The sequence below is a fragment of the Ammospiza caudacuta genome, chromosome 8 (assembly GCF_027887145.1).
Source record: "Ammospiza caudacuta isolate bAmmCau1 chromosome 8, bAmmCau1.pri, whole genome shotgun sequence".
In the NCBI taxonomy this organism is placed as follows: Eukaryota; Metazoa; Chordata; class Aves; order Passeriformes; family Passerellidae; genus Ammospiza; species Ammospiza caudacuta.
This window is the reverse complement of record NC_080600.1, coordinates 19,955,321-19,976,670: the sequence shown is the minus strand read 5'-3', so window position 1 is coordinate 19,976,670 and position 21,350 is coordinate 19,955,321. Positions and strand designations below refer to the sequence as shown.

General features: G+C 43.3%; 1 protein-coding gene across 1 annotated transcript; it reads right to left on the bottom strand.

Moving 5' to 3' along the window:
- Window positions 1–63: 63 nt before the first annotated feature.
- On the bottom strand, window positions 64–9,496 carry LOC131560814 (uncharacterized). The gene is made up of 8 exons (XM_058809789.1): window positions 9,339–9,496; window positions 8,417–8,592; window positions 8,092–8,154; window positions 7,423–7,517; window positions 6,574–6,872; window positions 4,056–5,972; window positions 2,750–2,876; window positions 64–1,980 (listed from the first exon to the last, which is right to left on the bottom strand). Exons 1-8 carry the CDS (start codon window positions 9,478–9,480, stop codon window positions 1,749–1,751), a joined length of 3,051 nt encoding a protein of 1,016 aa, XP_058665772.1. The 5' UTR covers window positions 9,481–9,496; the 3' UTR covers window positions 64–1,748.
- Between the last annotated feature and the right edge of the window lie 11,854 nt (window positions 9,497–21,350).

The window sequence follows — 21,350 nt, the reverse complement described above, 5'->3', positions numbered from 1 at the left end:
ATTAGGTACTGTACAAGAATTTGAAAATACCACTTGCATTGAAATTTTATTTTGGGAGTAATACAAACTGATACATCATTGCTCAGCAAACAAACTGGTTACACAAATAAACTCTCCCCCTCCAGCTGACTGCTAGAGGTGGTGATTAGGATAGATTAGAGACACCAATGTTAGACTAAAGGAGCTCCTATTACCCTGTGTTTGAAGCAGAGCTCTGTAACTGCTCCATACCTTCAATGTCAGTGAATACAATCTACTATTCTGTTACTAGCACATGCACATAAGTGCAGCTGGAAAAAGTCCCATTTCTGACCCACAGAGGCAATGAAAAGAATTAGTGGGAACACTTGGAGATCTAAGTTCCTGGCCTGGCTTCTGACAGCAGTCGATCAATACAGGCAGGTTCTAATGCAACAGCACTTATAACAAGTGTTATATAAGTGTATGCAATATATAAGTGTTACTGACTAGCTCCTACCTGGCTTCCAGAGTTACAGAATACCAGAGAAAGCTTGGTGACTTCCAGAAAACGGAACAAATAAATAAGAAGGCATTTTTGAATCTCAGGCCTTTTTTTCCTAGTTTTAATAACTTAATGGTACAGCTTAAATGTAAGCTATATAGTAGCATTTACCTGACTGCTGATGACACTGTTTTCCCTCTACTAATAAAGTTTCCATCTTCTGGAGTCCTCAGAATACAGAGAGTACAGCAAGACCCAGCCTATTCTCATGAACTGACAGATGTTGCTGAAGTGCTAAGGAGAAGGAGTAAGTATGGTCAGAAGAAAAGAGCAGCCCTCTCCCTGCTCTGCCATAGAGGAAACATTTTTCCTGCTTCCAAACAGGCACATTTCCTTCCCTTTTACAACTGTGTGATCCCTTCTTTTCCCCACCACTCTCTCAACATTTAAAATCAATAATCTTCAAAGTTGCACAGCAGACCCTAAAAAAAGCAAGTGCTTGAAGCCAGTGGGTACTGCAGTGGAAGAGTAAAGGATTTCCTGAAACATAACTGACCCCATCTGGAGTACTGTTGTCCAGCTCTGTGATTCTCAGTTTAAGAGGGATATGGACCTGTTGGAGCAAAGCCAGAGGGGGAACACAAAGATTATCAGAGGGCTGAAATACCTCCCCTATGAAGACAGACAGAGAGAGTTGAGGTTGTTCAGCCTGGAAAACAGAAGGTGCGAGGGACACCTTATCACACCGTGCAGTACCTCAAGGGGCTACAAGAAGGCTGAAGGAGGTACTTTTTAACAAGGGCAAGGAGTGATAGGAAAAGGGGAGATGTTTTTAAACAGCTCTGTCCCACGGGACCCTCTCCTCTGATCACCCTTCCTGTAGCAATACTCAGAATGTTTGAGACAAGACATGTTTAGATCTGGTCCTAAGTACCCTGTGTTTCAAGTATTCCTTAATGTTGGTTGGTATAGAGCTCATCTTCTGCTGCAGAGAGCTTTACATGGCAGCCAGGGGCAGAGAACAGGAAGAAAGCACAAGATAGCTAGGAGCTAATCATGCAGCACATAAGGGCCATGCCCATCATTAAAACAGACATCCATCAATTTGTGTTAACCACTTTCCCCACTCCGTAAGTACTAAAGATTTCAAAACAGAAGAAATCCATGGCACAAGGCTCATTTGTCAAATTGGTCCTTGGGTTGCCTTAGTTGGAATAGTTCATCTGCCTGGTCAGCCACTTCCATCTTTGCTTGGGCCTCTGTGTTCAAAGCCATAGCCTTGTGGCTAAATGCACGAGCTTCTAGGAGCCTGGGGGCTGCTTTCAACTATCATTCTAATCCTTTCTGTTGTTACCAACTTGCCTGCCTTGGCACTGAGAGATCCTTCAGGAAGCTGTTCTTTGTTCTCTTTCATCTTCTTGGTCATTTGCTTGGCCTTGACTGGCTTTGGCTTTTTTTTGCAGAGAGAAGAGTAGAGGAACTCAGTGTCTGTAAATGGGTCACCCTGCCTCAGTTTCCTGCAGAAACAAAAGGGTTACATTGAACCATCAAGTATTCCTTGAATTCATGTACGATTTTAGTCCCTGAAGTCCCTAATTTTAGTGCAGTTCTTCCCCATAAGATGATGAAGTGGTACAGTTTGTTTCTTGTCCAATAGAGTACTTTCTGGTGCAATATAACCAGCTTCACAGAAAGTTCAAACTGGGACACTTTGCAGGGAAAAACATACCCAGACACATTATATAACTATGAAGCTGTCATTTTAGGAATAAATGACTCTGTGCAATAGCCATTGGATGTACTGAATCTACAGCTTCCTAGGGAAAAGATGCTGCTATTTATTTAGGTATATCTGCTAGTGAATATAGATACAGGATGCTCTCAGGGGGAAAGTATTACTCAGGTGTCTAAAATTTTAGTCATCACAGAATGTAAATGAAATCAGGGCTTTTGCTGGGCTGTCTTTAACCTGTCTTTTATCCTTGTGCTACTGCCTCATTAGCATTGGAGTACCACAGATGCAGACTGCCAAGAGATGTGCTCATTTCAACAAGTAAAATAACATCTTTGGTAGCTTGTTACCAGAAGCTTAGACATCCATTTGTACTGATGCAGAATTTTGGATAACCACACAGTGGTAAAAGAGGAGGGTCACAGAACACAAAGGGTAAGAACTTTGAACAAGCAAAGCAAGAGAAGGCCCAGCCCTGGAGAGTTAGTGTATGAGAGCAGAGCAGGGGTTGCAGCATGGGAACAGTCTTTGGAATGAAGAGTTTAAAGCCCAACCTGCTGATTGATGGCTCTTTGTAGCAGGTTGGCTTCCGTTTCCGCCTAGATGAGCGCCCTGATTCTTCCTCTGAGCTGGAGTGAGACACAACCCTGGCATTGTTCAAGTCCTGTAGTGGCCTGGTATCTGCAAAGGGAGACATTCACATAGTTTGATCAAAGTGATTCCAAACTATTTCCAGATATCCTAAAAAATAACAGCTGACAAACAGAAAAGAGTTGCATTAGCAGGTTTCTCTGAACATGCACAATCTGGAATCTACGCATATTGTCCCTAAACTCAGGAGACCATTATAATCCAAAAATATCAGACCTACTCCTAAAAGTCAGCTCATAAATCAAATTAGGTCCCTCAACGAAAATAAATCACTAGTACTGATAGTATCATGGGCTCTGGTGTAGTAAAAAAATGATATAAAAACTCTATTTGATAGCTGCAATGCTCAGGAGCTTACAGCCTGGAGAAGACAGCAAGCTTATAGCACACAACAACCTACCAGCAACCTACTGACTTCCAGCAAGACACAGGACCAGGGCTCATGCATCTTCCCAAGTGGAGACAGCCAAAAGGAGGAGGGCAGGAGAACAAACTTCCTCCCTCTACAAAGTACAGCCCCCTCCAGTTGTAACAGGCTGTTTGTCAACAGCTACAGAAAGAAAAACCCCACTAGACTACTCTTTTTACAGAGCATCCATTAACAGCAAACTCCCCAAAACTATCAGCTTAACTATTGTAGTACCAGCCCAGGGATGCACCCTCCACATCCTTTTAAAAAACAAACAAACAAACAAAAAATAAACCCACAACCAAAATAATTTAGGTTGAGTCCTGGTTAATTTCCAGTGAAGATATCACCTTAGAAGTGCCTTGCAGCACTAACCATTCTGGACCAAAAATTTTCCACCTTCTTGTTGTTTTGTGCCCCAATAGTACTGACTGACCCTAGTAGGCAGGGTCAGCATCAAGTTAGATTTTGAAGTGCTTAAACACTTGATTGTCTAAATTAATAGGCATGCCATGTAGATAACAAGAGTGGTAAAGCAAGACTCAGCACATGCTGCTAATTTTGTCCCAATATGTACACATGGACAAGTGAACAGAAATTCTTATAGAAATGCTGATAAACTAGAAGCAAATGCAGTCACAGAAAGGACAGGGCAGCAAAAATGGAAGCATAAATGGTGTACTGGAGACTGACCTTTAACTCTGAAAAAAGAGAGGAGAGGAAGGAAAATATAAGTACTTGCTGCATGGAGTTTTGCCCTCCTCTCCAAACACAGGTAGCTTCCCCATCTTACTACCTACCAGGTTTCTGTGAAGGAGAGCTCCAAGAACTTGACTGGACTTGGTTTCTTTCCCCAGATATTTCCTCTGCAGTCATTTCTTGAAATATCAGGGAGTTTTTCAGCGAAACAGGGGGTTTTGCCGGCATTCTGTTGCCCTCAGTACTTAAGTTCTTGGAAACTGTTACTTCTTTAAGTCTGGAGCTGACAGACAAAACTGCAGAACTGCTCACACAGGAGGATTCAAGACTGTGTGAAAGGTCTGCAAGACTATCTGCAAGAGATATCTCAGGTAGCTGCTCCTCCAGGAAATCACCTGGCTCAGACAGCAGATGGCTAATGCAGGAAAACTTCCCCATCAGGACAGTCTGCTTGGACGCAAGTTCTGTGGAACTCCCAATGAGAACCTTGGTACCATCACTTTTTCTGGCCAGGGAATCAGACTCTGGAGGCTGAGGGTTGCTCCTCTTCCTCTGAGGCCTGGGTTTGCAAGAGGCTTCTTTCATCAAAGCATTCATGTTGTGGTCACCTCCACCTTGCCCATTTTCTTGAAGGTCCCCTGTCTGTTTGTTATTGCTCTTTTGATTGCTCTTAACAGGTCTGGGGATTTTGGTCACTTTGCTCCCAGGAACAGACCTGGGAGGTAGATTTTCACTCCCTTCAGATTCTGTCTGGAAACAACCCGAATTTCCTGCAAGATCCAAAGGATGGACAATATATGTTTCCCTGCGCCGTTTTACATTATCTGGCAAATCCTTTGTGCTCCCATTAGCTACTCCTTGAACATCTATGCACGGCCTAAAAACATGAACTTCATTTCTCTGATCACAATTGCTATTCCTGGCAGTATTCTTCCTGACTGTTTGCCTTCTTTTAGGCCGTTCTTCAGCCTTGGACTCTGGTATTATCACAATGTTTGGTAGATATTCCTCATCAGAATCATCCCTTTGCACAATTACTCTAGTTTTTCTGTTGGCTTTCTGTCTGATGCTCTTTCTGCTCACACGTGAGAATTTTGTAGAATTCTCTATACTGGAATCACCTGAGGGAACTTCATGACTTGAGAAGGTATGAACTGGAGGTTTTAGCAAGCTCTCCATACTTTGCATCTCAAACATAGGTACCTTCTTAAGCTGCTGCATTGAGTCAGCACTTTCCAGACTCTGCAGCTGTGCTGGATTCACCTCATGTGTACTTCCAAAGCCTTGGACTCCATCAGGAGAGTGGGAATGGTGCTCCACACCACAGTCTCTATTCCTCCTGTCAAAAGCCCCCTCACACACCTTCTGCCCCACCTCACAGACTTCAGTTTCACTAGAACGTGTTGCAACTTCTGGTTGAAGAAGCTTTGCATTTTGAGCATACTCTTCACCTTGAGATCTGTTGGGACTACTTTCTGCATTGTTTTTAATTGCAGTTGTTTTCTTTTTTCCTGTTCTTGCTTTTTTAACAGTCTCTTTCGCTCTGGTTTTACACTTAGCTTTGCTTTTAACCTTTACAGGAACAAACTCAGGGACTTGGCTACAGCTAGGGTCCGTTTCAACACCACACCCCATTTCTTTTGTCTGTGGCTGCTCACGAAAGGTCTCTTTACCCACAGAGTTTCTATGAGAAACAACAGCAGTTGGAGCAGGTGAAGCCAGGGGGCTGGGAGATGGCAGCTGTTGCTGTGTGTTGTTCTTGCTGGAGCTGCTGCTGTCCTGTGCAGTACTACCCCAGGCTGCCTGAGTGGAACTGACATGTGGGAAGATATCCAGAGCAGAAGATGGAGTGCTTGTGGCAAACAGGGTGGAACGCTTTCTCCTCTGAGTAACGTGCCCTTGTGAGAGACGATCAAATAAATGTTTTGCCATCTCCTCAGCCTCATATGAAAGAGTATGACTTTCCAAGGCAAGCGTTGGCAAATTGTTGGGATTTTGTTCAGTGCTGCACAAGACCTCTGTTGGAAAGAAAAAAATCATGTTTAAGGCTGAGAAATGCAGCAGGCAAATGCCAACTTTCTCCCTACCAGTAAAAACCTTGCTCCATACACTGCCACAAATCCAAAGCATAAAAAAGCATGATTTTGAGACAGGGACTCCCCCAACTTACTGTGTACCAGATTTGCTTAGCTGGTTTCTCTCTGAACAGAGGGGCAGCCCAAATCAAAATGCCCTAACCAGCCATAATATTAGAAACACTTATGATCTGTGTAAGTGTTATCATTTATATGGCAAATCCACAAGAAACAGTGGTGCACCTAGTCAGATTCTGAACTTTCAGACATCTCCAAAAGTCTTATGTAAGCTCAGTGCCTATTACTCAAAAAGCCTGATTTTGAGCTTGATCTACTGCAAACAGACCACATATCCTTCTGAAGACTCTGATTCTGGGATATACATAACTCCAGCAAGAGCAGCTCCAGTGGAGCATGTAGTTAACACCAGTCATTAGGAGCTACTGGAGTTGTGGTTGAGAGCTAACTGGAGCTATGGCATTTTCGCATTTCTGAGCACAGACACAAAGTCATACCAAAAGAACAGCAAGAGATGCAAATTTACCTCCAAATATGTGAGAGTCATGAAAACCCCCCTCTGTTGCTATTGCTTCAGTCACCTTCTTGCCATTCTCTTCCTGGTGGAACTGAGATATCTCATCATGCTGTGGTGGCAAACTATCTTTGGAGGCAACAGGCACAATTTTCAGGGCCTCATTAGAAGCAGGTCTCTGAAGTTCTCCTGTATTAGAAGCAGGTCTCTGAAGTTCTCCTGAGGATATTTGTAGCGCTGTGGAGCTGCCAGCTTGCTGCTCTGCATCACGCAGCTTGGAAATGGGCACTCTCATCGGTATCTGTGTAACCCTGGTGAGAAGGAAGAGCAGAATGGATCATGTTTCTCACACACGACAGGCCCCAGAATCCAGCACACTAACTACAGGCCACATGTGGCAGCTCCAAGGACTGCCCTGTCTTCAGAGACTACACAGAGAAGAAACAGGACTTCAAATATACTTTAAGAGATCATGCTCTGACCATCTTTCCAGAAAGCTTACATCATACAAGGAGGTGACTAGTAAGCATTTATATGTAACAAACATCAAAGTAGCCAGCTATGGCACTCACTTGCTCAAGCAAATCTTGCTGTACTCAGCAGCTACACAGAGAAAACTGCCTAAAAGTAACACAGTCTCAGAGAAAGGAGGTAAAAAGACTCGTTTTTGCACAGACTCAGCATTAGGACAAACAAGAAAAGAAGTGGCAAAAAAAAGACAGAATAAAGGAAAGCATCAAGCAGTGGTGGTTCAGAGAAGCTATCTCATATGAAACTGGCAACTAGGCACACACATAAAACACAAGAAGTTTAGCATATAGGAATTCAGGACAAGCTTGGTGGTATCATTTTAAAGCCCACCTCAGAAGCTGACCATCTACAATATCATCAGCCCAGCTATCTTCAGTCATGATGCTCTTCTGGTCACTGGACAAGGATGAAGACTTTATATGGAACTGGAAAGAAGAGAAATAGGAGAGTGACTTAAAGATCTTGAAATCCCTTGTACAGCCTCCTGCAAAGAAACAGCAGAAGCTCAGTTTCTCTAGAAAGTATGTAAAGTATTGCCAGCAACCCTCTCACGTTATGGAATAAATTATGGAACAAACTGCAGCAGAATGAAGTTAAACTAGTTCACATAATCTGAGACTAGGAAGCAGAAATATTTTCCCATTCACCCATGAGACAGGATACAGAGAAAGCGTCCTATTCCCTATCCCAAGTTGCCATGTCAATACTTTAAAAAAGAAATTGAAAAGAAGACACAACCTGTCAGAACAGAAAAGCCTACTGCCCAATATAGCAAATAATCCAGAGGAAAACAGTTTAAAACTGTAGTTTTCCTAGACAAAGAGTTACCCTGGAAATCCTTAACACCAAACTGGCCAGCGTGTAGCCAGCATAACTCAAGCAAGCAAAGAAAAACAGGTGAAGCATCCAACACTGAAATGAGCAGGCCACACAAAGCAAAAGACAGAAAAAGACAGCCCCCTTCCCTGAAGCAGTGTGCTCAGGTTTCCCATGGTTTACCTCAGAGAGCTCGGCCATCTTAACTGCAGCCATAAGATTGTCCATTTTTTTCAACATACTATTCTGTATTGACGTAATAAAGAGAGAGAAGCCATAAAGATATTACATCAAAACATCTCTTCCAACAAGGATGCTACTAGCCAGAGGCATGTTCTGGGGAGAACACAGCTTGAAAACAAAAATAAGCAAATGAATGGCAATCTTTTCGATATGTTGAGAATCCAGACATTCAACAGCAACAGCTCAATCCTCCCACAGCTGAGATGCTAGTGCAGCTCACCTTACCTCCCACCCCTCCCCATGGCAGCCACAGTGAGTGCCTCACCAGGAAGGAGAGCCTGTGCCGCAGCACAGCGTTCTGGAAGTGGCACTGCTTCACCTCCTTCTGCAGGACGGTCTTCTCCTGGGTGAGCCGCTGTGCGTTGGCTTTCTCTGCATTGAGGGCCAGAGCCAGTGCTTTATTGTTCTGCTTTAGGGAGACTTTCATAGTGGAGGAGTTGTCTGTGAGACAGAGCAGTATCACACATCATCAGTGTCCAAGGGCTTACCCACACTTCTCCCATCATCGTAATTCTCTCTCTTCCTAGACCAGCCTTCCTCACATTCAGATCTCTACAACTCAATAGCCCCCTCACAGAATTAGCAGTATCCTTCCATAATAACATGCAACTTCAGATACCCTCTCCATCCTCAGTGGGTCACACTCAGGCAGCAAGCTACTGCTTCAATTCTTAATGAATGATGGCATGGTTGAAGTGTTGAGTTTAAAAATATACGCTCCTTGCTTTGAATAAGTCACCAACAGGTAAGTCCTCATCACCATCCAAGAAATGGGAGAAAAAGCTGTTTTCCTCTATAGTTGCCCTTGAATAAATTTGGACCCCTGTTTCCCAATTCCAAAACAATTAAATAAAAGTAATGGAAATATCTGAGTTTTTAAAGGTAGTCCAAATTATGTCCTGTTCTATCCTTGCCTTACTTCCCCCATAAAAACAAGCCTAGATAACACAGAGGATCGCATATACACTAAAATACTTCGCACACCTTTGGGCACTTTGCGTGGCACTTAACACTTATTGCAGGGCACTGAATTCACTCAGAACCCGCGGGCAGAGAAGCAGCTGAGAAGCAGCACACGAGCTCAGATAAGGGACTGCTGCCCACTCTCGATGCCACGGCCAAAGGCCCAGTTATAAGCTGGCAGAGCAGCCAGCATATGTCCACACCGCTGCGCAAAATATACTCACTGATGATCTTCGTTTTGATTTTCGACGCAAGCGAGGCATTCAACTTCGCAGTCCTCAAGGGACCCTTTTTCTTCTCCCGCATCCGTTCCCTCACGTCGCTCAGACTGAAGAAGGACATTTCGGCGGCCTCCCACGCTGCCATCGCTGCAGAGAGCGACACCGAGCAGGGTCAGCACCCGTATTTCCCTTCCGCAAGCCCTCACCGGCCAAGGCTCGCACTTTCTCCGAGAAAGGGCGCCGCGGCCCGGCCCAGCCCGGCCCGGCCCTGCGCGGACCCCGGCGGAGGAGGACGAAGGCGAAGAGAGAGCCCTGCCCGCCAAGCGACTTTCGAATGCCGCGGTCGGCCCGCCCCTCGCCCCGCCCCCGGGCCGGCGGCGGAGAGCGGCGCCTCCTCTGCGCCCCGCGCCTCCCGGAGCCGGATGAGCTCTCTCTGCAGCCCAGGGCCGCCGCCGGGGTGGGAGGGGCTCCCTGTGCCGCCCGGGGCCGCCGCCGGGGCTGGATGAAGTCCCTGTGCCGCCCGGGGCCGGAGGGGCTCCCCCGGCCGCAGGGGAATGCTGCGGCCCCGCTGCCCTTCCCGCTGGAAGCGGCCAACGCTGACGCGCTGCTGCCGCCACCGGCCCCGGCCCCACAGAGATAACCCGCTTCTTTGGAGAGCCTCAAAGAAGGCCGAGGGTTCTTCTGAAGGACATACGCCACCCAAAAACTGGAGTTTGTAGTTTTCAGCTGTGACAAAGACAGTTAAATGTGACCGTTAAAAGGAATTGCTTTTATTTCTACGCACTTCACAGTTCTGTCCAAATTAATACATTGTTTTCCAGACAATTTGAATTTGCCTTCAAGAAGTTGACATGTGTGCTGGTGAATATTTTAAGGAGATGACACATACAGGAAAACAGACATATTTTGAAAATCAATTTACAGTGGAGGTACCATGGGAGTAAAGCTGCTGAAAACACGTCTGTTTTCCCAAAATGGGTTCTTTTACCTGGTGCTCAAGAGGCCAATCCCCACAGAGAGGTGAGGTATTTGATTTTTGTACAATTCTGCACAGAAAAGAGTGCTGGGTGTCAAATCCACTAAACCAGCCTGACTACCAAAAACCATCACTATTCATACATTTTAGTAAACAAAGGCATTAATATTCATTGGCTATAAGTTACATAGTTCTCTGATTAATTAGAATTCTATCTACTATTATTGTGCTCAGTCTCCCTTCTTTTGAGTTGGTGAGTTTTGTGGTCGCAATCTCCCCTTGCCAGAATTACCTTCTACCAACTTGGGGCTGACTTCAGCCCAGTTACTGAGTGGGTTTTGTTAGTTTCTTCCTTATCTTGGGAGTTCTGCCAAATGTCCTTGGGGTTTGCAAATTCTGCATTCTTTGTTTCCACTATCACTAGTACATCCTTCTCCCAAACTTTGTTAACATCCTTCTGGAGCTGAGATTATTGAAACATTTCAAGCTCTAAAGCTCAGCAAGGCAGTTCTACTGATAAGTAATTTATGTTTCTAAAATCTGAACGTCATACCTCTGCCACAGACAAAGGTAGCCCTTTGCAAGAGTCCTAAACCCTACTCTTATTTTATGAGGTATTTGTTAATACATAGCAGATGAGCATTAGATAATGGCAATTGTTGAATATATTTATTAATTCCAACCTAATTATGGAGAGTGACAAAACACTCTCCATACCTATCCTGAAAATTAGATGTGCAATGGGTAACAATTCTGCAGGCACAGAATTGCAGCTTTGTTTCTTGCTCTAGGGAAACAGACTGCCATTAAATGCTAGTGCTATGGGTGTGGGAAAAAGATGTAAGTGTCCTCTAAGGTACACTGTATGATCCATGTGTGACAAATTCCGCAGTTTGGGGCCTAAATTTCCTCTTCTAAGTTTATTAAGAATACTGGTCAGTAAATTAAATTAACAGTTGGCTTCTTAAAATCAGAGACCCTTTCCCACACAGCTCTATTGAAACAGTGTAAATCTTTGCCAGGAGATGTTGCTGGTGTCATTTCTCAAAATTTCAATTTCACTTATTCTGAAAGTGATTGGACAAATTTGGAGAAGTTAAAAACAAGCAGGAGCTATTAATGGCCAAGGCAACACTTTTTGCTCAAGAAGGTCCTGAATTGGAGAACAGAGAAATACACTGACACAGCTTGATGCCTGCTGGCACAGCTCCCCCATCTCTTCCATGGGCATCCATTAGTGAATGTTATTTATTTTTACTGGGCAAGAGAACAAACACAGTGGCTTTCCCCACCTTGAAATGATACAGAAGCATTTCTTACTTTGGGGGAAATGGCAGGGATGAGCTCACCCAAGGACTAGGGACCAGACTCATTTCAGGAAAGTCCCTTTCTTCATCAGGGTATCACTTTTAAGGCCACATAACAGGAGAGGGGTTGGGTTAGCAGGACGTTGGGTCAGTCCTGGCACGGCTGTGTTCACTTTGTGAAGGTCACTTTTCCCTCTTGCCTGGCCATAGCAGCAGATAGGCCCTGGGTGGGTGTTAACTGGGGGAGTTATGCCTGGCAGGCAGTAGATCTGTGTTTCTCAGAGCAAACAAGCAGCAGCTCTATTTTTGATATGTTTGCCACGATGCCTGCATGGAGGATGCTCTCAGAAATCAAATCCAACTTAATTACCAGCTCCTCTGCTGGGATGAAAAATGGGGAAGTGCTAAGCTTGGTGCTCCTTTTGCCATAGAATAAGTGAGAAAGGCAAATGAAAGAACAGAGAAAGCACAGCACAAATTCTATAAATGCTAAGTAGATTTCTTCCTGGAGAACATCTGTGTCTCGTGTTAATACATTTCCTTGTATGTTTTCTTAGACTATCACAAAGAGAGACAACATTATGATCATGTCTCATAAACTGATTCCTATTTTTTACTAGGAAATCATTTATTAACAGAAGTACATTTCCAAGGAGAGGGATGGCTTTTTCATTCAGAACTACAGCCTGCAAACCTCCCTTACTAGCCATCATGACAGATTGGCTACCATCAGCAATCCCATGAAAGATGAGCCCTGCATCCATTGGAAGGACAACAGTGGTGTTTAGAACCGCATGTTGGGATTTCTTGACTGTAAAATTTCTCCCAATACTGTAAGCAGAAACATAACATTAATGAAAGAACAAGTAGCCAGGATCCTTGCTATATGCCACAAACACTGCTAATGGAACACTAGATGGGCTCTGGGGAGGTATCAGTTCTCATTTTTCATTGTTCCATGTGGTAGAATTCTGAAACAGTAGAAGAAGTTGGTAGCTTCATTTACAAGTAATTAGATCCATCAGAAAACCCAGTGAATAGTCTGTCTCCCTTCTTAGCAAGTCTGCTAGGTTTCCAACCAACCACTAGAGGCTCAGCAGCAAAACTCAATGCCTGGAAGTGTATTAGCATCATCTAGCTTGAAAATGATAATGCAAGCTGGAGGTTTAACCTCTTCTCTGTGGTGGTTTTGATTTGCTGTTTTTTTTCCTTTTAATTTCTCTCAGCTTAGCAGTATTGTTTCTAAGCAACATGAGAAAGCAGCCATCCTGCAAGAAGCCATAGCCTGATTTCCCTGGCACACAAACTGAGGCAGAGACAAGAAAGAGGGAATTCCTCTTCAGAAGTATCCCAAGTCAGAGAGGCTCCAAACCCAGATCCTGAGGCCTGTTGCAAGAGCTGACACAGGTAGAGCATGATTTCTTCTGTGCATTTATGGGACAGAGAATACAAGGGCAATATTCATTAACAGCTGTGTGTATCATGGAACAGAGGAGTAGAGCATGCACTTCAATGTTACAATGAATTGGTGGGCCAAGTGCTGGCTTTTTTCTTTGCAGTGATTTCACCTCTTATATCCTGTCTTCTTCCCAGTCCATCCCCTCTTTCTACCATATAGATCTGATTAATAGACACACAGTAGGGAGAGGAAGCCAATGCTAAGAAACTGGGAAGTGGCAGCAGGTCAATAGATGGCATTATATGAGAGAACATACATCACTGATGGGGATGCAGGCAAGCTGCAAGCTGATGCTTGAGGCTGATGGTCATCTTAAATGGGCTCATTCTGTCTGTTTCCCATTTCTAAACTCTTTACAAGGGTAAAGTACTTTCAGTACTGTGTATGTTGTGTTCTTTCTTGATTGATTTTTTCTCAGATCCTATTTTAATCCTATCTTGGAAAAGGTTTTGCCTCTATTTTTGTAGGTGGTCTCTTGTACTGGAATATATAGATTGTTTTTTCAGTAACATATAATTCATAGATGTTTCCTAACCAACTATTTCAAGTTGATGTGGAATTGTAGTCAGACTGTAACAGACAATTTACATGTAATTCACAGTGTTTGTGGTGCACTTAACATTGTTTTTAAATCTCAGACATGCTTAGCTGTAATATTAATGACAGACTGACACCCAGTGTCCAGAAAGTGCTAGAGCTCATTCCAGCTCACAGTTACACGTACCAAAATAGCCTTGGCTGTAACCTCTCTTAGTTGAATTCTTCCACATCAAGAACTAGAAATGTCACTAGTTGTGATGTAGGGGCATTTCACAATATGTTATTTAGAAGGAGGGATCTTCCTCTCTGCTCCTGGGATAAGTGGGTGGATCAACTGTCCCTCCTTTTGCTGTGAATGTTACACTGTATATTTTTACAGCCTTGCTTCTTATGAACAGGAATACTTGAATGTCCAACCCGGGATATTTATAGAAATCTCTGTTTTGAGTGCTCACCATACACTGCAGAGGAGCAAAGTTTTCTTGAAAGGTTTCCAGCTAGCTATTCATGCTGTTTCCTGTGGTGGGCTTTTTGAGTTTGCATTTGGGTTTTGGTGGGGTTTTTTTTCCTTTGGGAGGAGGAGAGGTGGGCCTTTTTTAGCTTTGATTTATATTCTGATGTTATGCAAGCAGAGATAAAGAAAGAACAGAAGTAGTATTTCTCTCAGCTCGTGTTACTGTCCACTTGCTTAGATCTTGCCCCTTGTGGACTCAGAGATACTTCCTTAATGATCAAAAGGTAGCAAAGTTACAAAATTTTCTGAAGAAGATAAGCTAATGTTATCAGGCTCTTCAGCTTCAGCCAACAGCACTGCTTCATTTTAATCATGCACTAAAGATCATTCCCACTCTATGAGAAAGCAAAGAAAATGCTTTGATGAGCTGGGAAACTAAGGATGCTTTATTTTGTAAAGTCCTAATTCATTTAAAGGTTAAATCTACTGTTTTAAATTATCAGTAACTCTTGGAACTCGTATTATGCTTCCTTAAGAGTCCTAGACTCAAAGAGCTGGAATCCAGCCCATCTGAAAATTAACTCTCTGGGGATTTTTTTCCCCCACTGAAGTAAACTGGTGGAGATTTCCTGTTATCCCTCATCAGTTTTTAAGCCTTGGCTTAAATCTCCTTGAAAATCATGTGCTAACTTTATTAAAATATATAGATACTTAGGGAGCCCAAGTCACACCCTTGAGGCAGTTCAGATGGACACTACAAATGGTGCTCCTTTATCCCCCAGGACTGCTGAAGCACTTAACTTGGCTTCTGCTGACCTGTGTGCCCATTGGCTAAGCACATCATTTCTGCAGGTATACAAGTCTGTGAGTTGCTGTCCTGTCAGGACCACCGGATTCAACCTTTGAAGATCTCCCTGCATCCACCTGCCACGCTGACTGGCCCTGAAGCTGCAGGGCAGGGCCAGAAGCAAAGTGAGCACATTTCACCCCACCTCCCACAAAGCCAGGGCAGGGGAACACCAGGCAGCAGGACCTGGCCCAGCAGAGCCACCAAGTTCCAGCCTGCTGAGCTCCAACAGCTGCACAGGGAAAGGATGGTGTAAACCGTGGGCTGTGCCTGTTGTCTTGGGAAGATGGGGGAATGTAGAGGAGTTTTGTCATTGTAGCCTAAAAATGGCATCTAGCTCAGGCTCCTGAAATTCATGACAATTGCAAAAGTGCATTTTCCTCAAGTGGAGGTAAACAAGACTACATGTTTCCAGTAGCCTTTGACAGCCTTTATGTCTATTAATTATTGCTTGTTTTTAAACTTAGACTAATACTAGAAGTTTTGCAAAGGTCAGTCATGCCACTGTCCACTGAGAGCCACCTACAACTTGCCTGTTTCTTTTCCAATTGCAGCAAAAATGAGAGTAACTTCAGGAGCATTAAAGAATTTGAAGCCAGAACCTCTTACCTCCAACCACGTATTGCAAGTGGGCCCGTGCAGTAGGTCTGGAAACCAGCCTGCTGGCACTCTAAGCCCAGGATGATACAAGGCTCTCTCTCCCCCAAGGCATCAAGTACCAGACACCAACAGCACCATCAGAAGCAAGGTCCTCATTCAGCAAGGAGAGCTAAGAAGGACTGCAAGCAACTGGACACACTGACCAGAGGAAAGCAGCAGAATGACAAAGTAGGTCTGGAGCATTCACATGAGCCAGTAGAACAGTTTTTGCAATGCAACACCGAATGTCCCAGTCTTGTCTGCCCTTCTCAGCTCTCTTTAGCATGACATGTTTCATAACAACACTAAACAGTGTCAATTCTAAATTGGATTGCATGACATTGGCAGGAGGTGTCACTCATGAGCTGGAAAGTTAACTCCAGTAATATACACATGGAAAGTATTCTTCCACCTAATATCCCTGAAAAAACCCAAAACATTTACTACCATCACTCTTAGGTTAAAAGAAAAGAAAGCCTATTTTAAAAGAAATTAACAAAACCACTGACTCCATAAAGAACCCAGTAATGTCAGATTAGCCTAGCATGTTCATGAAATAGGTTCTGCCTTTCATTTGTCCATGATTTGCTAAAGCCTTTTGTTTACCACTGCTCCACTAAGCAACAGAGCTAAGAAAACATTCCAGCAGCAGTGCTGGATTTGCTGAACCAGAGCAAGGGGGCTCCCCCACAGCCCTGAGTTCAACGTGCATCACATGTCACACAGCAGGAGGGAGGCTGATCTGCCCTGCAGTCCCCATCTCTCCTGATGGATTCAGCCCTGCCTGCTGTGCTTGTGCTTATTAATATTTGCATCCTGCAGGGAACTACAGAAGCAAAACAAGGAATCTCTCCAAGGAAGCCTGGAACAAACTCAAATTGAGGAAAGCAAATGAAGCAAAGACATAATAAAAGACCTAGACTTCAGGTACTTCACTTAGTTGTAGGTGAGTTAACTGATGTCTTCTACCTTAGCTTCAGTAATACATTTGCAACTTGTGCTTTAGTTGGGGTTTTGTTTGTTTTTAAATCTTCACAGCCATTCCTTCCTGTCCACCCTCATATCTTGCATCTAAGACATCCATTCCTCTTCCATTATCCATTTCTCTCCTGCTTCCTCCTGCCAGTATATTGGGAGCTTACATTCTGCCAGTGCATCCCTACTGCTCCTCAAGGCACTATGCTACTTTTCCAGGGACAATGAGGGATGCAGCACTTCAGAGGCAGGGAATACACACTTTCCCTTTTCCACAGTGCTTTGGAACTCCCATACAGGATCCAGCATTGGGCAGGATGATGTGGCCTGTGCCTCTCAGCTCTCCTCTTTAACCATCCTGCTTTCTTATTTTGATAAAGGGCTCAGCTAAAGAAAAAGCATCTCCCTGCAGTGCCAAGTAGCACTGAAGTCTATCTTCCAATCCCCATTTTTACATCTCTAATAGTAACCTCATATGTCCATGCTGTGCTGCCTGACAACACTCCCCATTCCCTAGATGGGCTGTCACTAATCACAGCTCAATACATTCATAAATTACAAATTAACTGGCTAATCTTCTCTGAAACAAATTCAGGAGAACCATAGGCAGCAGCCAATGACAGACCTAAGCAAATTTCATCCCAACTCAAACAGCATCAGTCTGACCCCTTAAAAGCCAAAACAGAGAGAAATTATACTTTGAAATTAGGTCATTTCAAGAGGGGAGGAGGGGATATTACTACTGAGCCCATGAGAGAGCAGTGGTGAGGGGGTGGTTAAGATCAAACAGCTAGAGAGATTAACATCTTATGACTGTTTTTTGTTCACTGACCTGTAATAAAATAAACAATAAGACTAACAAATAGGTGATTAGCCTTGTTTTTCCAGTGTTTGTTTTGCTGTTAGATTACTGCCATGGTCTTAGCTTTTCTTTGGCTAATACTTTGTGGTTTTATAGATGAGACTAGTGAAATTAAGAGGAATAAGCAACAGAAATCTTATTATAGTATGTTATACTTACTATATTATTACTTATTTATGCTTATAAGCATAAACCCAGTGCTTTATTTTCAGAATGGAAGTACCTGCCTTTTTGCTACTCCCTCCCCTGTTGGCTGGTTGGCATCTGATTGTCTGCACACAAAAATCAAGCCCAGCACATCATATGGTTTGCTGCTCACATGTTCAGACAGCCAGAACTAGAGCCCTGAAAGGTGCTTGTGTGTGCACCACAGGATTGGTGAATCATAGCCTTCTGCTACCTTGACAGGAAATTCCTCCTTTTCTGAGCTATATTGTCTCCAGAATGAAAAAAGAAAGGTCTTTCAGTGACCAAATCAATTAGTCAGAACAACTTCAAAGTCTTTCTTCAGCTATGCAGAAAGCAATGAACAGAGTTCAAATGCAATGCAGAGTCATGAATTTTTTCTACAGGACCCAGAAGAGATCTCTGATCATAGTGCACCCTCTGCATACATTTAGTGCCTACCATTGCACTGCAAAACTACCCACAGTGGGAAAGGTAAGAGGCCATTCTGGCTCTGTTCTTCCTAAGCAGCTGAAATCATGGAAAGGGGGCAAATGGGGAATTGAACAGGGCATTATCCATTTTTCCTTTGGCTAATTTAAGAGGAAAATTGTACCCCAGAGGCTGGCTCCAGCAGTAGAACTCATGGTGGCAACTTTCTGTCCCAGTTCAGAGCCCGGTTTATGACACTGAAATCAGATGGTTTCAGCTAACATGCCTGACTGGACAACACAGCAGCTGAAGCACAAACATCTTGTCTGCTGGACCAGAGAGTCTAACTTCTTAAATTGCTCCACTCAAGTTTGTGAGTCAGAGTCTTCGTACCACAGCCAGAGTTACTAGAGCACTGCCCATGCAAGCAAGCACAAATTTCTCCCTCATTGCTGCTATAGTAATCTTAAGTCACTACTGATTCTCCAGCTAGTCTGAAAATTCTCACTTATTATGTGAAGAGCTTTTTCCTAGCCAAATGTCATGTAGAAACATCTATCTAGCATTCATCATGGAAAAGCAAAATATCTTTTCTCCCCCAAACTGGTTTATCTGTTGGACAAAAATATAACCAATCTGTTGTGAAAAGCATCAGTTTTATCAGGTTGGAAAGTAATGTTAGTCCACAGGACTGTGTATCTTCAAGAGGCAGCTGGCAGCAACAGCAATTACCAAAGCCATGAGAAAATCAGTTTTACTGCATCTCTCTAAAACACTGTTAAAAATGCTGGCTTCACCAAGGGAGTCATGGTTGAAAGGATGCTTAGAGGTCCTCAAAACAGAAACTAGCCCAGACAGGCTGTTATGGAGGTGATCTGCCAGGTACTTCCTCACAGGTATTTCCACTGGCAGTGCTAAATCCATCATCCATTTAAGTGAAGCAAGTGTGTGGTGTGGTTGCCAAAGGCATCCAGGCCTAGATTTCATGGTCTTTCATGGAGACTTGCCAGCAGACAAGTATCAAGTCCTGAATAGTGTACTTACAGTAACAGCAGCAATACAGCCAGTCAAATACAACAGGTAAGCAAACATCATGACAAGGAAATCCAACAGGATGAAGGCAGGTGGTCTGAGGTAACACAGTCTGGGACAAAAGGGCTGAATATACTAAACAGGACAGAAGGGTATCTAACCTGTTTGGAAATGGTGAATGCACATTAGCCACTGTCATTTAATGTGGATATAGTTAAAAAAAAAAAACAGTGAAATGGTTTATGATGGAAGGCTGTGAAGGTGAAGGTTTCATATTTCCCCAGAATACACTTGTCATTCTCTTTTCTTTCTTACTACAGCACTGAAAGCACTTTTCTTTGGCCTGAAACCTAAGCAAAGCTGAGCTCCACTAAGTCTCCCAAACTGTGCCCTGCCCTCCTTCCTTACAGCCACAAACACTCCTTTGTTGCAGTGGAGGTGGAGGCTATGTAGTTGAAAATAGAGCTCTTTTAAGTAAATTAGGTCTACGAAGGTGTACATCTGTGTGCCAAGTTACTAATGGATCATGTTGACAAGGTCTTCACATGCTTGAATGAGCTCCCCCAAATACATAGGATTAAAAATCTAGTTTTGGAGTACAGTAGTTTGTTTTGATCTGATGCCTCATCTACTGGTGATATAGGTCGCTTTTATAACCAGCTTTGCATATTCCATGAAGCAGTTTGTTTTTCAGAGTCTAAGATTTAGGTGCAAGAAAATGATAATTGGAACAGAACAAGTCAAGGTTTATTACAAACCTGCACCAAACAGGGAAAAGAAAAACCCAGAGGAAAAGTTTCAAAATGGAGGAATACAGTTTTCTCTAGCCTAGTATCTATACTTTAATGTTAAAGCACTCTGCTTTAGCATTAAACAACAATCATTCTGAGTTCCAGACAGACAGCAACTGGAGTTTAATGCTGTTTTCTCCCTCTGAATTTTTAAAACAGACTTTCAAAGGGAAAACACTGAACCAAGTGACCCAAACTGATTTACAATGTTAGTTGTATAGTTATACTGATAAACATCTAATAAGAACCACTTTATTTCAGTCTTTATAGTCTTCTGGGATGTTGCAATTAATCACACACCAGGAAGAGACTGAGACTTTTAATCACTACTTCCTCCTCACACGCCTGTGCTAAAATCTGAACACAATGGAAAGGATTAGTAGGCAAAGGCTAACAACACCATGTGAGATGGAGACTTTTCCTGTCTCCAGGATAAAGTGTGTGGCAAAGTACTGAAACTGAAGCAAAGTTTATCTGCTGTCAAAAGGAAAGTTTGCCATGGGACAAGCTTGGGCAAGTGGCAGTCAGTACAGGGTGGGGATGGAGAGGAACAGACCTACACCAAAAGCTGCTCAGGTCGGCAGAGTTTGAGAGCTTGCAGGCAAAAGAGGTTCTATAAAGAACCATTTTAATATACTCATACATGTGCTTGTACCTATCTCACATTGGGTCAGATGGACCACACAAAACAGTTAACAGCAGCTCAAAGTGCAGTCTACCCCACAGTTACATAACTCAACTTGCACACAGCACCAGCAAATGCAGTGTGAAACACAGAAAAAATAAGAGTCCCCCGTGGGAAATGCAATAAACATCATAACTACAATAAAGACAAAACATGAGAAATCCCCACAGCTTAAAATGGTCTCTTTTGTGTTACTTTTTGCAGATGGGGCATTAGGACTGAGGTATATAAAAGCAAGCACAATGTCTGCTCACAGCTCTCAACTTTCATCTCAGCAAATTTTCAGAAGTGGGAAAGAGAAGTGGAAACCTCAGTATGCCAGTGCCCTGCTCTGACACAGACAACAGGGTGGACTATGAGTCTTTCTAAATGTTTATATTGCAGATCATTTTTTTATGACAATAAGAGCTTCTGGGTCACTGCTGTGAATGTTGCAGTGACCACCTTGACCTGCAGCCCTCTGTGAAACAATGCAATTCCTTTATGGCAAAAAAAGGCTGCTAGAGTACCTATGAGTGCCCAGTTACTCAGAACACCATTACCTTTTAAAAACGAAGAATGATCCTGACTTCCAGAAGCGGTTCAGTTTCTGCAATTCCATCAGGTCTTGCCATGTAATTCTAAAAGTAAGTTCTGCTTAGCAGCACATCACAGTTTAAGAAAGTGAGTATAGTTTATCCCTTAAGATTATGGTCACACAGTCTCTCCAAGCAACTTTAGAGACAGGCAAATTCAGTAAGGCGATGCAAAGTTTCTCTAAAGGTGAAGGAAATAATCTGTTTAATATCAAAGCTATTTCCAAGGCCTTTTCATAACTTGAAGATACTAAAACAAAGTAGAGTGACTGTTCC

What these genes read in the sequence shown, in the direction of transcription:
- LOC131560814 (XM_058809789.1), bottom strand. Translation starts at nt 9,480, where the DNA reads ATGGCAGCGTGGGAGGCCGCCGAAATGTCCTTCTTCAGTCTGAGCGAC. An exon ending in AGATGGCCGAGCTCTCTGAG is followed by an intron (nt 7,518 to 8,091) that starts GTAAACCATGGG and finishes TCTTCTTTCCAG; the next exon opens with TTCCATATAAAGTCTTCATC. An exon ending in TGACTCTCACATATTTGGAG is followed by an intron (nt 5,973 to 6,573) that starts GTAAATTTGCAT and finishes TCTTTCCAACAG; the next exon opens with AGGTCTTGTGCAGCACTGAA.